The 16,003-nt window shown below is 35.9% G+C and overlaps 2 protein-coding genes across 2 annotated transcripts; one reads left to right on the forward strand and one right to left on the reverse strand.

Annotated features, from left to right (window-relative positions):
• The first annotated feature begins 1,672 nt into the window (after positions 1 to 1,672).
• LOC111369550 lies at positions 1,673 to 10,564 on the forward strand. Its single transcript, XM_022991123.1, has 6 exons — positions 1,673 to 2,257; positions 8,739 to 8,791; positions 9,389 to 9,476; positions 9,560 to 9,658; positions 10,057 to 10,187; positions 10,268 to 10,564. Exons 1-6 carry the CDS (start codon positions 1,796 to 1,798, stop codon positions 10,302 to 10,304), a joined length of 870 nt encoding a protein of 289 aa, XP_022846891.1. The 5' UTR covers positions 1,673 to 1,795; the 3' UTR covers positions 10,305 to 10,564.
• A 484-nt stretch (positions 10,565 to 11,048) lies between these two features.
• Positions 11,049 to 15,014, reverse strand: LOC111369544 (transmembrane 9 superfamily member 7). Its single transcript, XM_022991110.1, has 7 exons — positions 14,882 to 15,014; positions 13,570 to 13,734; positions 13,345 to 13,454; positions 13,091 to 13,199; positions 12,898 to 13,010; positions 12,510 to 12,660; positions 11,049 to 12,423 (listed from the first exon to the last, which is right to left on the reverse strand). The coding sequence occupies exons 1-7, from the start codon at positions 14,975 to 14,977 to the stop codon at positions 11,266 to 11,268; spliced, it is 1,902 nt and encodes a 633-aa protein (XP_022846878.1). The 5' UTR covers positions 14,978 to 15,014; the 3' UTR covers positions 11,049 to 11,265.
• Between the last annotated feature and the right edge of the window lie 989 nt (positions 15,015 to 16,003).

The following is a 16,003-nucleotide window of genomic DNA, read 5'->3' on the forward strand; positions in this document are numbered from 1 at the left end:
AAAAAAAAAAAAAAGAGAGGGAGAGAGAGAGAGAGAGAGAACGTTAAGGGTAATCACTTTTAATAAAAATAGGTGCAATCAACAAAAATATAGTGTGAAAATAATTGCTCATTCTCAAAGTGTTACAATATTAATTTACTCTTGCCAAATTATTGATTATTTTTCATTCACCAACTTTGCAACTTGTAATCACCTCCTCCGTCACCCCCTTACAGGATGGGAATGGGGAGGAGGAGGTGACTTGAATTGTAATTATTTTCAATGTTTTATTAGTGATTTTGTTTGAGCCACATTATTTTTAGTAGAATGTATTTTTGATTAGTGTATTGATGAAAAATGCGTGGTTAACAAAAAAAGAAAAGTTTTGGATTTGCATATAATATTATTTTATTGAAAAATGTATGATTGAAATGATGTCAAATCACTGTTTAAGAATGTGATTTTTTGAAGAAAAAAAATGTGACTCAAACATGGCCTTAGTTCTAATTGACAAATTTTGTCAAGACGAAATTTGATTGAAAAGATAGTGATGTGGGTGAAAGAAAAATACAAAAAAGTAATATGTGCTATTTTTCATTATAATTGTTTTATAATGATCAAATCAAATTTAAATTTTAACAACTATTACTACTTATTTATTCATCACTTATTTCTAACGTACCATAATTTTTCAGAAACCCAAACAAGCAGAGATGGTTACTATACTGGTTTACACTTTTGTAGTCATAAGACAAATATTTGTGACGATTCAAATAGAGTCTATTGCAATTGTCTCATAGTCTATACAATATGAAAGCCCTTTGCTTGAAGGATATGAGTTAGTATTTTTCCTGTTAAGTAAAGCAATATTTATATTAATTAATTGCTTTTTCTTTGTAAACCTCTTGCAATTAATCGGCTTTTTGACTTGTGATTCAACTTCGCCCTAATTTCTTGCATTGGAAACTTCTTAAGTGCCATTTTACTGGTCATGATGTGTATTTGGAATGTTGAATCGAAAATAAAATCTAATAAAATACGTTAATTTTTATTTTTTTTATTTTTTTTATCTATGCAATATTTATGCCCCCTTTGGGTATAGTAAAAAAATAAAATCAAATGATAAAATCAAATTTTTAATAAATTATTGTTAAAAATTGGTAAAACTTGTGAATTTCATAAAATGTGTGAATGAAAATAAATTTTAGAAAAAAAATTAAATTTTCGTCAAACTTTCGGGTGTAGTTCAAAAATAAAAAATTTATTAAATTTTAATAAAATTATGATTAAAAATTAATAAAAGTTGTGAATTTCATAAAATGTGAGACCAAAAATGAATTTTAGAAAAGAAGAATTTAAATTTTTGTCAAAGGCATTATTTAGCATTTGTTTGGCCTTATTAAAATTATAATTTATGTTTGACCTTATTAAAATTATAATTTATTTTTTTCTTTTTTTTATTAACGACATATTTTTAATAAAATAATATTACACGTAATTTTAAATTTTTCTTTTATTTATTCACGTATTCTTAAAAAAATATTATTTCAACCATTAAAATTTCAAATTTGAAAGTTTTAAATTATAACGAGTCACAACAAAATGGAAGCAGAAGACAACAAAATAGCAACATCCTTTATAAAAAGATATTCTTTAACATTTTTAAAATAGAAATAGAAACAAAAATAACTTTGCTTGAAAAATCTGCTGCTGAACAAATCTATCATTCTATCTAGTCTCATGTTTCTCATTCTCTCACAACCCATGACGGCGACCCAACTCTTTCCTCACTTTATCGTCTTCTAACAATCGATCAATGGCGGCCGCTTCTCTATATCTCATTTTCATGTTTTCTTTTTTGAGTTTTCTCCTTTTTTTCACTCTTTCTGTCATCATTTTCTCCCTCTACACAATTTTGAAGAAAATTGATGAAATCTCAAAAGAAAAATCCAAAAAAATTCCATCTTTACCGGTAGATGATGCTGAAAATTACGAGAAAAAAAGAACCCAGCAACAGAAACAAGAAAATGCCTATAAATCTGACAAAAATGAAGATCCAAATGATAAAAATGGGTCGGACCAGGAGGAGAACAAAAGGAAGAAGAAACGGGTCAAGAAGAAGAGACCCGATTCAAATTGTGTAGAGAAAAAGGATAAGGAAGATATTTTATGCTTGTACCCGTTTACAAAATCTTCGAGTGCAATTCAGAGGAAAATTAAGCTGCAGTATGATCAAATTGTCAAGTCCCATGAGTCCAAAAGCTTGACTCTGGCTCAGGTTCATTTTTATTATTATTATTTTTTTTGGAATCAACTTCAGTGATTTATTTATTTAATTTTTGAAATATGTTACTTGATAAAGCAAACTATCGCGTTTGAATTAGTGGGTTTGTGTGTTTTTTATTTTTTTGTCAAATATAAGCCTTTTATTATAATATTTTGGGTAAAGGAAAGGTCCTTCTGCCTTCTATCCAAATTCTTTTTGTTTAAAAGATTAAATTTAATTTTATTTATTTAAAAAATGAGAATAAATATGGATTCACTGCGAGAGAGAGAGAGAGAGAGAGAGAGAGAGAGAGAGAGAGAGAGAGAGAGAGAATGATTAAATGGGGGTCGAAATTTAGGACAATATATCTATGTTCAGAATGTTTGACAGATAATAGGGAGATGAGCAAACCTTTGGTATGGAAGTCAAGAACTGCAAAACAGAAAATATTTCTATGTTCAGAATGTTTGACAGATAATAGGTAGATGAGTCAACCTTTGGTATGGAAGTCAAGAACTGCAAAACACTCATATTTTGCCCTTTGCTAGAAGTTTGTGTCAATTTTATGCCTAATTGGAGGGAACTCGTTTACAGATAGAGAGAGAAAACACGTATGAAGAATGAAACTTTTCTCACTGATTTTGCAAGCACATACAATCGTTTATATACAATTCTATATGTGCAATAATTGCCAGCTGAATAGATTACAGTTCACCTTCAACTAACACTAACAAACTTTAACTAACTTTTGGCTAAGTACATAAATACCCTCAATGCTGCATGACCCGCAAGACTCCCTCTCAAGATGGCTGGTGAATGTTCCAAGACCCCCATCTTGCTTAACAACATTTTAAACCTGGTTCCTCCTAAAGCCGTCTACCAGTTGATTTGTTGTGGATAGATGCATGGTTTTTATGTCACCTGATTGGGCCTTTTCCCTCACCAAATGACAATCCAATTCTATGTGTTTTGTCCTTTTGTGGAAGACGGGGATGCTTGCTATGTGTATTGCCACTCGATTATCACAAAATAAAAGGGCAGCCTTAGGATGATCCAGTCCCAAATCTGTTAACACCTTTCTGAGCCAAATTATTTCTCAAACAGCTGCAGCCATGCCCCTGTGCTCCGCTTCAACTGACAACCTGGAGATGGTATACTGCATCTTTGAGTGCCAGGATATCAAGGAACTTCCAAGAAATATACAAAAAACCTGTAACCGATCTTCTGGAGTCTGCACAAGATGCCCAATCAGCATCACAAAATCCTTTGAGTTCTATACTGGATTCTGCAGGAAAGAATAGCCCTTGCCCAGGTTTTCCTTTGACATATCTTAACACATGTAGTGCTGCTTCTAGATGGGGTTTTCTTGGAGATTCAAGGTACTGACTCAGGACCTACACTGAGAATGACAAATCCAGCCTTGTGATGGTCAAGTATAACAGCCTTCCAATCAACCTTCTATACATACCTGGATCATCAAGTAAACCCCCCCATCCTTGGTCAGCTTTAAGTTCTGCAACATAGGACATTTAGTAGGTTTGGACCCCAGGTACCCGGCATCTTCAAGGATTTCTAAAGCATACTTACGCTGGCAGACAGCAATTCCTTTTGATGATCTAGCCACCTCAAGCCCCAAGAAATATTTTAGAAGTCCCAAGTCTTTCAATCGGAATTGGCTATCAAGAATTTTCTTAAACTGTTTGATATTGGGCAGGTCATTCCCTCCTATGATAATATCATCAACATAGATAAGGAGCACAGTGAATGAGCAGCTAGTCCTTTTATTGAAAAGAGAATAATCAGATTTAGACTGAACAAATCCCTGACAGCTTAGTGTTCCATTGCCTTGAGGCTTGTTTAAGGCCATATATTGATTTGTTGAGTTTACAAACCAGCATGGTACCATCCTCCCCGTGGTGCTCAGACCCTGGAGGCATCTTCATAAATAATTCCTCCTCGAGATCACCTCAGAGGAAAGCGTTGTTGATATCCAGTTGGTATAGGTGCCAATTCTTGCTGGCGGCAACCACTAAAAGGACCTTGACTGAAGCTAATTTGGCAACAGGAGTAATCGAGGTCTGCTTGTTAAGTGAATCCTTTTGCAACAAGCCAAACTTTCTTCCGTTCTTCAGTCCAATCCTGCCTCAGTTTGACCTTATAAACCTACTTGCAATCCACAGGCTTTTTATTCGCTGGTAAAGTGGTAACAATCCAGGTGTTGTTAGCAACTAATGCCCGGAATTCATCATTTATGGCTTGACACCACGCTGGAGACTGGGGTGCTTCCAGAAAAGTTCGAGGCTCAGCAATGATAGATAATGACATCACATAGGCCCTGTGAGCTGGAGAAAGAAGGCCATAGCCTAAGTAGTTGGACAAGTTACATGGATTTCTAGCTTCTTGGGAAGAAATAGGCAAGGTAGAGGATTGTTGAGAATAACTAGGGGGTCTCCTAGGTCTAGTAGACCAGCGGAGAGAAGTTGGATGAAAATTAGGAGGAGCAGGAGGATTAGGAGATGATACAGGAGAAGAATCAGGTGAGACAGTAGGAGGGGGCGCTAATGGTAAATGTGGATGTGTATTTGGTGTTAAAGGAAAAGTAGGTGATGATGGATTTGGGAAGTGAGAAGAAGGAAATAGAGGGAGATGTGAAGAGTTTTTAGAAGCATCAGTAGTATAGCCAAGAGATGCTAAGAGAGTAGGGTCATGAAATGGGAAGATGCTCTCGTGGAATATAACATCTCTGGACACAAAGACAGTATGTGAATGCAAATTATATAGCTTGTATCCCTTTTGAGTAGAAGGATAGCCAATAAAAATACAAGGGACTGCTCGAGGATCAAACTTAGATCTGTTTCTTTGAAGGGTGGAAGCATAACACAGAGCCAAAGACTCGCAGATGAGAGTAAGTTGGTTTTGCCGAGAACAAAATCTCATAGGGTGATCTGTTGGATAGGAAAGAGCTGGGGATATGGTTAATGATATAGGTTGCTATAAGAACACAGTCTCCCCAGAGTTCATCTAGTAATTTTGCTTGGAACTTTAAGGCTCTAGCAACATTTAGCAAGTGTTGACGTTTACGCTCCACAATGCCGTTTTGCTGTGGTCTTTCAGCACAGCTAACTTGGTGTGAAACCCCTTTGGAATTAAAGAAATCATTCATTGCAAATTCTGCATCATTATCAGATCTCACAATTTTGATCGTGGTACTTAACTGAGTATCAACCATGTGGAAAGAGGTTTGAATGAGGCTTCTAGTTTGTGATTTATTTCTCATCGGGAAGGTCCAAGTAGACCTACTGTAATCATCCACAATTGTTAGGAAATATTGTGAACCATCCAGAGATGGAACTTAATAAGGGCCCCAGATATAGCAATGAATAAGCTCAAAGATTGAATGGGAAATATGAGTACTATTAGGAAAAGCTAATCCGTGTTGTTTTGCCATGGGGCAACCATTACAATGAAAATCAGAATTTGATACAACTTCAGGTACAAATTTGTGTAAAATAGAAATCTTATCATGAGGAGCATGCCCTAATCTATAATGCCACAACTCAAAAGGTATTACAGTGGAAGTAGAGGCCTGGCCATTATTTGTGACTTTATTACAGCCATAATTAAGAAGAGCAGAAGAAAGTGAGTTGAACTGGTGAGATGCAGATTTTTTGGAGCAATTCTTGTGGGATGGACCATCGTTTGAAGGAATGCTAGACTGAAAATGATATAAGCCAACCTCAAGCTTTCCCACTCCAATCGTTGTCCATGTAGAGAGGTTCTGAATGAAGCAATGATTGAACAGAAATAATAAGCAGCAATGATGAGAGGAAATGAGTTTGCTGACAAATATTAGATTACACTGGAATAAGGGGATACATAACACATTGGTTAGTGAAAGTTTTTCAGATGGCTTTACTGTTCTTATGTGCGTCACAAGAGCTTCATCGCCATTTGGAAGTTTAACACTGGTATTTATCATGGCAGTAATGGTGGATAGCTGATTTAAGGAACATACCATATGGTCTGTGGCACCAGTTTCAATGATATATTTTTCCTTAACTTCTGATACGGCTAAACAAAATTTATTACCTAAGAAGGATGACAGGTCTGGCAATGCTGGTATTTGTGGTGAAGATTCTTGCATACCATTTTCAGCTGGATCAACAGCCAAATTAGTGTGACTCTGATTTGCAGCGATACCAGAATGGAAGGTCAGATTGATAACTGAGTTTGAAGCTGTGGCTTTAATAAATTAATAACCTGCTGGCACTACTCTGGTGTAATGGTTAGGCTTGAAAGTGCATTTGACAGGTTCTGAGATGTAGTGATTCCAGTAACTTGATTGGCGTTGGAGATAGACTGTTCACCTCTGTCCTTTGCCAGTCTGTGGCCTAGGGGATACCCATGGAGCTTGTAACACTTCCCTTGCAAACGTCCAAATGTCCGAGCAGACCACAGTAACTGCATTTAGGTTTGTCCTTCTTAAAGCCTTGATTAGCATACACATACTTTTGACTACCTCCTGAATTCATTTGACCAGCTATCATTCTACTTACAAGTGCAATAGCTTCAACATTATTTTGATTCCTTGCTGCCACATCTCGTTGTCTCTCATCTTGTTGAACTAATGCAAACACTTTGTTCAATGGAGGCAATGGCTCCATCAACAGAATCTGGCTGCGTACATTGGAGTAACAGTCATCTAATCCCATCAAGAATTGCAAAATCTGCTCCTCTTCAAAGTAGGAATTGTGAATTTGCAGTCTATAGTTTGATAATTCTTCCCATAAGCCTTTTAGCCTGTTAAAGTATGTACTTACAGATCCATTCCCCTGTGAAACTGAGACAATCATCTTCTTCAACTAATATATTCGAGGTCCATTTCCTTGACTATACCTATCCTTCAGTTCAAGCCAGATTTCACGCGCTGAATTCTTGTACATAACACTAGGATGTAACACCTTAGGAATTGAATTTATAATCCATGAGGACACAATGTGATTATATCTACGCCAAGCAACATATAGAGGTGAATTTGCTGGAGGTTTTGATATGGAACCATCAATAAAACCTTCTTTGTTCTTCACTCTCAATGCCATTTCCACAGCTCGACTCCACGTCAAGTAATTCTCTTCCAAAAGTACAACAGAAACAATTTGCATACCTGTGTTATCTCCATAATGCATATAGTAAGGGCTTGAAGGATCTGCTATCATTCGACTAGCTACGACAATTGGATCTTCATGGCGATGATCGTCCAATGAATTATTGCTAGTAGAACCTTCATTTTCAGTTTCTGAGTTTGTAGCCATGGACGGAAGCTCAAATCTGCTCAGATACCATGTCAATTTTATGCCTGATTGGAGAGAACTCGTTTACAGGTAGAGAGAGAAAACACGTATGAAGAATGAAACTTTTCTCACTGATTTTTCAAGCACATACAATCGTTTATATACAATTCTATATGTGCAATAATTGCCAGCTGAATAGATTACAGCTCACCTTCAACTAACACTAACAAACTTCAACTAACTTTTGGCTAAGTACATAAATACCCTCAATGCTGCATGACCCGCAAGAGTTTGTAACAACTAGTTCTGAGTCTCACGTAACACATTTCTCATGGAAAGCTTGTTTCATAGGTTTATAAGTACATTGAACACCTATTTGTTGAGGTTTTTATGGTGACTGGTAAGAACTCAGCGAATATTCCTTTGGTTAAGTGGCATGCCGTGATATTTTGGATGGCACAAGTCAGAAAAGGAATATTGAGAAAAGGGGACCTTTCTTGTTTTGTTAACAAGCTTGCTGAGGCAAAGTGCTGCATCAGTCCAATGAAGGCATCCTGGCATTCTTCATTCCACTCAAAATGCTTCGTGTTGCGGACTGTACATCTCTGATGTTGAGGGCGACAATGTCTTGCAACACCTTAATCTTGTTGGGTTTGCCTTGATGCCTGGCTAAGAGACCATGATTTTCTAGAATGAACTTTGAAGGTGCACTTAGCTGGTTTAACTTCGGCCTGTACCTTTTCATTATTTCAAAAGCTTGCCTCAGATCTTCTATGCGACAGCCATCCTTCCGAGTTTTGACTAACAAATCTACTAAGTAAACCTCCATGTTGGCCCTAATGAGTCCTTTGAACATTTGATTCACCAACTTATTCAGTTTCTAATCAAAATAGAATTAAAAATGATGAAGTGAGAGGATATGAGAAGAAAGAGAATCATACTGCATGATTATAATAGTTCGAGGCACCTCAAGAATAATTAGCAATTGCAGAATACTATGTACTTATTTTTTTCTTAGTTTCATTTTTCCTTGAATTTCTTCATTTTTAACAGGGTCATTGTCTTGTAGGGATATATTATCTCCATAATCAAATATTGTCTCATTTTTCATGAGTGGATCTAATTTTTAGAATTCGAAATCTTTGTGCTCTAAAATTCTTACAAGCATCTAAAGCATAAAAATCTTATATCGAATAATGCAGGTGGGCAAATTCGTTAATTGTCTGGTTGAGGCGAGAAACGAGCTGCAGAACAAGTATGTTTGCGAAGCTTTCCTTATGTTAATTGAAAAAATGTGATACAGATGTTGGATTTATTCTATGGTTGCCTAAATCTTTGTACTCACGTCCTGCCAAATTCCTTCTAGCACTTTAAGGACTGGATTTGATCAAAACTTTTCAGTTTTTTATATTTGAAGCATAAACACTTGCATCCCCTACAGAAAACAAAGCATAATCTGAAGTCAAATTGTTCATTTACCCATTATCATATGGCTATAAAGTACAGATTATTTCGGATATGTTTATGAAGCTAACAAACGAAGTTGTAGTTTTAATAAACTCATCTCAGGCAGTAGCTCTGAAAAAGAGCAGATTTTTTCTATGACTTAAATTTAAGCAAATTACGTACTAGTCATTAATGATACCTTTCGTATTTCCCAAGGCTTTGCAGAGTATGTGTTTTTCCTCAATCATTTGCTTGTTTGTCATCAGTATTCATTTATTTTTTTAATGAGGTTGGAACGTCTGTAAAAATTGAAATCTAACCTTAGTCTTTGATAGGAAACTTACCATTAAACTAATTTTGAACTAAATTTATTCTTTTTTGCAATACTAAAATTGCCCGTTAACAGATCTGAGGTCATCAAGCGGAAGTTCATAATAACCAAGGCCATATTATTCAAGGCGGACAAGTCTTCAGTCAACCGCCTGCATCAACAGGTGTGCAAACTTGTCATACGTTTGACTTATCTTGGCTATTCATTACATCATTCTAATTGCCATAAATTCTTTGTTAAATGTAGATATGCAAGCTAGAATTAGAACATAAAAGATTAGAAGATGATGCATTTGTATATAATTGGCTCCAACAACAGCTTAAGCTCTCTCCTGCATACGAGAAGGTACCTCTATTTCTCTGTATATACGTTGTTTATATGGACATGCTTTCGTAGATGTAGCTATGGATGTTTACCCTGCTGGATCAGATCGCACTGAAAAGGATTAAAGAAAGTTACGATACTGTCTATTATACTGTACATTATTATCCAATACTATGTGACAAATGTGTTAGGGAACACTTGATGAATTTCCTATCGATATGACATCTTTCATGACTGAATCGTCCTGTGTGAGTTTGAATCCAAGGTTTAACTCTTCTGGTTCTATGGTTGGATGAAAAGAGCCCAAATTGCTTTATTGTTTTCCTTTCACGTGCATTTCAATTATAAGTACATCCTTTTTCTCGTTATTTGGGCTGTGTCTTTCTTGAATGACAGTCTTGATGTGTTCTTATTTGAAGATGCTGGAACTTGGTGCTTGCATGGAGGAGATAAAATCCAATTCTGTCGACCTTGTGGAAAGTACAGATGCCAACTTCTCTGATATATCATTTGAAGAGTTGCTGGCACAGGAAAAGAAGGATTCGTTTTGGTTTGTTCTCAACTTAGACCTCAATCGTGCAATTTTTCTTATTGACTGCTAGTAGGTAATAAGAATAACTTCATTTGCAGGCAGAGAAAAGGGAGATATAAACCGTGCTTGGGATGATAAGATGATAGCGAGCAATTTTAACTAATTTATACATTTTAGTGCCCAAAATCAAGCATTGGTGCAGAATTTTATAGTTGCATGGCTTCTTTGTGTTGATTTGGAAGAAATTGTGACCCTTAATCTTTTGATTACCCTATAAGTTCTCAGGTCGAAAGCTAATTAATCTTTCACAGGGCAAACATCTATGTTGTGTCTGATTTTTTTGCCACATTCTATTCTTCCGCACTATTATATTTTTGAATTTTTTTCCCCCCGTATTTGATGACTTGAAACAATTGCTTACCTCGAAACACCAACATGGACAACGGATATGGTTCGAGGTAATAAAATAGACTAGGTCAGTTCAAGCCTGGCCTGGCCCTGAAAAGCAAGTCTAGTGCTTGACCGTACCAGGTTAGTCTTAGAGGTGAAAAAATGGCTGGGCCAGTACAAGCCAGTCTCTAAATCTAGTCTTCTGTGCAGATTTTCTAGCTGTCAGGCTAAGGGCAGGCCGGGGACTCGGACAATGGACCTACTTCAGTAAATAGCATGATATGGATCGAGCTGGGTCGAGAAAATGAAATTTGTACCGTTGTTTCATGCACTACACTGGCCTTGTGGTCTTATTGATATGGTGATTCAAGCACGTAAATGTAATGTTTACTAAATGGGCAGAAATCGAAGAGTAACAGTGAGAAGCCACCAGAAAAATATTAAGCCCGAATTGCATTGGTGCTTATGAATCATAAGAAAATTTTGATATAACTAAGATCTCTTTTCTCGTATTAGAAAATCTTTACATTTTATAGTCTGAAAATGGCATTAGCAGTTTATCACGAACAAAACCAAAACACGTAAGATACAAGCCAAGCCTTTGCTTGGCTATCGGGCAAATACCTTTCTGGCGCAGTCTAAACCTCTTATCCTGCAAAGTGGATCATTGAAACTACCAAATCGTGAAATTCCTCCCCGTCTCACATTAGTCGATCTTCACAGAAGAGTAGATCTTCCGAACAAACCAGAGGCAAGCGTAGAAGCCAATTGATCCAGTCAACGCGAAGAAAGCAAACGATGCAATTGACATATACCCGAAGTATAAAATTCCTGAAACCAGCTTACTGATTTCCAACTTGGTGAAGAAGTAAAAAGCGGAGTACAGGAAAAGATACAGAGCAGAGGAGCCAGCAGTCAGGTAAGCCCTCCACCACCAATGATAGTCTTCATTGCACAACTGGAAGTAGCAGAGAACTATTACTATCTCGGCACATGTGATTAATAAAATCACAAAGACTATGAAGAGGAAGCCGAAGATGTAATAGAATTGATTCAGCCAGATAGACGTTAAGATGAAGAATAATTCAATGAAAACTGCCCCAAATGGAAGGATGCCTCCAATAAGTATAGAGAATATTGGTTTCGTGTACCAAGCTTGTTCGGGTATCTGCCTTGGAATCTTGTTTGTTTTGACGGGATCTTCAATGGCGGGTTTTTTGAAACCTAAATAACTACCAACAAACACCAATGGTACTGAGATTCCAAACCATAAGCATAGAAGAGCAAACATGGTTCCAAAGGGTACAGCACCAGACGATTTTTCTCCCCATATGAGAGCATTTAGTACAAAGAACACAGCAAACAGAATACCGGGAAATATGAAAGCAGTTTTTAAGGTATTCTTCTTCCACTCGGTGCCCTTGAACATTTTGTACAGACGAGCCGATGAGTAGCCAGCAAATAAGCCCATGAAGACCCATAAAAGAACCATGGCAGTCATAAGCCCACCACGGTTGGACGGTGATAGAAAACCCAGCAAAGCAAATATCATTGTCACAAGTGTCATTCCAAAGATCTGAACACCGGTTCCCACATAAACACACAGCAATCCAGAATTTGTAGGTGCCCTAAAAACATCTCCATGAACAAGTTTCCATCCAGTTTCTTCCTGAGCTTCATCTTGAGTTTCCAGTTGATTATAGTTTGCAATGTCTCTGTACAGACTTCTCATCATGATCATGGCAATCATACCAGAAAGGAAGAGGACAATCATCAGAGAATTGATGATAGAAAACCAGTGGATTTGATCATCATTCATGAGGATGTAGGTATCCCAGCGCGAAGCCCACTTTATATCGCTTTCCTACCAAAGAAAAGTTACAATATAAATACTGAAGCAAGTAACAATTGCTTGAAGGAGAAGAGATGCTAGGATCAAGAAAAGAGTACCTTGAAAGTAACATCGTAAGTGAATACAACCTCCTTGTCTGTATCAACTTCCTGTGGAACAGTGCTCCTTTGAATCATATTTCTGGTGTTCTGGTTGCATGTTGTCAATTGAGGGTTCTTGTCATCCCATTCCTTGTACTCATGATTAATACTGTTGACAAGTTGTAATGTGAGAAGTCCACGCTAGTATAATAAAGTATCAACTCTATAAAGCCCTAAACCATAAAGCTAAACCTGTCTCAAGGCTTTTAAATGTATGGTTTAAAAAATCTTCTTCAAGAGAACTCTTTATAATTTGTGATTGCTAAGACATTCCGGTCATCAAATATATTTCTCAACTATTTCACTAGCTCTCATGATAGGATGCCTGATACAGAAAGAAAAGAACCTGTTTGGAGAAACTTCAAACCCAACTATTCGAGCAGCATCAGTTTCAGGATCTCTATGATACATGACTCTGAAGCTTAAGTGGTTATTAATAAAATGTCTGTCCTTCTTGCTCTGCAGAAGCATGTTAACGAGTTAGAAGTAGTCATAGTTATAGATCTTCCAGAAAGGCAAAATTTCCAACTACGACTAACCCCAGCAAAATTCCCCTTAAACCCAACAAAAAAACCATGTTCATAAGTTGTTGATGGACTTCCATCTCGGCTTTGTCTAAGAACAGCTACTGGAAGGTTATCTAGAATCCTGCATTCACATTGCCGGTGTCAGTAAATGAAAAGAATGATAAGAGATCCTGGTATAATACATCACAGTAATTAGGCAATGAGAAAAATTAGCAAAAGATGGGAAAGGACAATGAAAATTATGATGCACTGCACACAACACTTACATATTGACTCTGTATTCATCATCAACTTTTTCTTTGAAGTTCTTTGCAGCTTCAGCTTCAAGTCTAACACGACAAGCCACTTTGCAAGGTTGTTCCTCCCTCATATTAAACTAGCATAAAATAATACAAGTACATCTTAGAAACAATGTAGACAGGGGAACCAAAGAAACAATGAATGAAATGAAAGAGCTAGCTTGGACCCATAAATTAATCATGGATGCGTACAGTATAAACCGAATTCTCTATGCGGTCACCTCGTAGGACCTCACCCAAGTTTTCAGCAGTGTTCATGATCTTGTCCGGTTTGCAGTATTTCAAGTAATAGAAATCATATGGAAGTTGTGTCTTAATAGATGACAGCTTATTCACTTTCACGTGAAGTTCATTCCCCTATAGGAAAAGTGGACACACAAACGTTACATGTGAAAAGGATATAAAAAGCTGCTCAATCCAGGAAGATCTTTACTGAGCGGAAACATAATATAATAATAAGAATTGAGCACTTTAAATCAATAAATATGCGTATGAATTTAACAAATCCTTATGTCTACAATTATCCCAAAAAGAATGACCACGAGAATCTAAGTAATATAACAAAAATCACAGAAACTTCATTCACTCTCCTTAGTTATTACTATTCCCAACAACATTTTTGTTTTCATATTAGCAGAGAGCAAGCACTTGGTGAAATTACAAGTTAGGCGCGCCAGAATATAGTTGAATTTTAAGACTAACTAGTAGTCCAAGTAGCTATGACTCTTCAATATGATCAACATTGGTTACATTACTCCTTGAACGTGAAGTAAATAATCAGCTGCGTACATCAGTACACGAAATCCAGGAATTGGAACTTGTCACTGCCAGCTGTCAACTGCCATAACTATTATTCGTTTCACTCCCAACAACATTTTAAAATGAACATTCCAAGATCACAGATAAACCATTCGTCAAGTATCCATGATTACAAGACAACACAAGCACTTGAGTTAAAGTCAAATCCCCACATCATTATCACCAAAATGAAAATGCAAGCTAGGTTCAATCTTTTATTTCCAAACGAGCAGTTCGTGAGTTGCGACAAATCAAGAAGTAAATTAGTAGCTCAAATCAATCAAAGTGCTGCACAATTGAAGTACTGAAAAATATTTACAAAAAATAAAAACAATTTCAGTTCCAAAATCAAATTCATCCTATTACCAGCTTATACACACTAGACTCCACCGATCAATAAGAACTTGCCACCAAAAAAATAAAAAATAAAAAAATGAAGCCATCCAAATGAATTACTAAATGGTAAGCATTCACCCAAATGCTCAACTTATGTATAAAATATCTCCAACGATCAACAACAGCTTAAAAAACACACAATGAGTTCAAATTAACTAAAATTAATAGAAAAATAATCAATATCAAAAAACCGATTGCAACGTATGTAGATCCAAACATCAAATGATATTCCAGTTTACTCCAAATCAAGGAGTGTCACCGTATACTTCAGAGTGCGTGCATGTGTGACAGAATGAGGGAGACTTCTTACTCTTTGGAAATCGCGAGGGGCAACGCCGGGGAGATAGAAGGAACGAACGGATGAGATCAAGAGAAGGCACACAAAAATGGCGGTGACCCGACCCATTCTATCGTATTCAGATTCTGCAGGCAGAGAATGAGAGTGAGCGCGGGACGGGAGAGATTTTTAGTTGGTCCGGCTTAAACGGCTATTTATAGTGTAGAAAGATGACGGAAACTGAATTGCCAATTTCAGGATAGGCTTACGTGCCGGTTTGGAAACTTTAATGCCATATTTGTAATTTTTCTATTTTTCTTTTTGGTAATTAAATTCATAAAATAATTTTTATTATTTACACCATGTTTTAATTATATTTAAGGTCCCTAATATTTGCCCAGCATAGCTCTTATGTTCTTAACTTTTTCAATACGTTCTTATCATCAATCTTCAATCAATTAGCAAATAATTTTCATCCAACAAATCCTTTGGAAGGGAGTAAAATAACTTATTTGTGTATCGTCTTTTTAAAAATAATAATATATAAATGCAACAAAGTATTTTTTCCTCATTTCAAAACACATTAATATATTTTAACAAAAGCCATCATCAAAGAGGAAAAAATTAGGAACATAAATGTAACAATGTACAAATATTGATAAAGTTGTGAATATAATTACTTTTTTCAATAAACGATATTTTTTGTTACATTATATAAAATATAGTGTATAAAACATAAATTTATAAAACACGATGTGCAATATATAATTACACCTTTATTTTTGCGTTATTTTATAAATTTTCCTTTATTTTAAGAATAATTTCACACGTTGGAAACAGTTGAAGTATTGGTCCTATCGACCTCATGTAAGTAAGAAACTTTATTACATAAATTTTTTTGGAAAGAAAAAAGAAAAGGAAAATGAATTGATGGAGACTTTGTTAACGTAGGGTGAAGTAACTAATGACGAGTTTGATTCAATTTTTTTGAATTTGATTAGTTCTTTGAAAATATAAGAAAATTTTGACATTTTATTGATCAATAAATTTTAATAGTTTTTGATTTGTTAATTTCTTTAAAAAAAAGATTTCCCTCATTTTAAAGTTCACTAATAGAATATTTTGATAGAAATTATCAACAAGACGGAAAATTAT

Source organism: Olea europaea, chromosome 2, assembly GCF_002742605.1.
Source record: "Olea europaea var. sylvestris chromosome 2, O_europaea_v1, whole genome shotgun sequence".
NCBI classification, from domain to species: domain Eukaryota; kingdom Viridiplantae; phylum Streptophyta; class Magnoliopsida; order Lamiales; family Oleaceae; genus Olea; species Olea europaea.

Excerpts from the sequence above, each read along its gene's own strand:
- LOC111369550 (XM_022991123.1), top strand. The coding sequence starts at position 1,796 with ATGGCGGCCGCTTCTCTATATCTCATTTTCATGTTTTCTTTTTTGAGT. Across the intron at positions 2,258-8,738 it reads AAAGCTTGACTCTGGCTCAG|GTGGGCAAATTCGTTAATTG; the intron begins GTTCATTTTTAT and ends CGAATAATGCAG. Across the intron at positions 10,188-10,267 it reads GAAAAGAAGGATTCGTTTTG|GCAGAGAAAAGGGAGATATA; the intron begins GTTTGTTCTCAA and ends CTTCATTTGCAG.
- LOC111369544 (XM_022991110.1), bottom strand. The coding sequence starts at position 14,977 with ATGGGTCGGGTCACCGCCATTTTTGTGTGCCTTCTCTTGATCTCATCC. Across the intron at positions 13,455-13,569 it reads TAGAGAATTCGGTTTATACT|TTTAATATGAGGGAGGAACA; the intron begins GTACGCATCCAT and ends ATTTTATGCTAG. Across the intron at positions 12,661-12,897 it reads TTTGAAGTTTCTCCAAACAG|TATTAATCATGAGTACAAGG; the intron begins GTTCTTTTCTTT and ends ACTTGTCAACAG.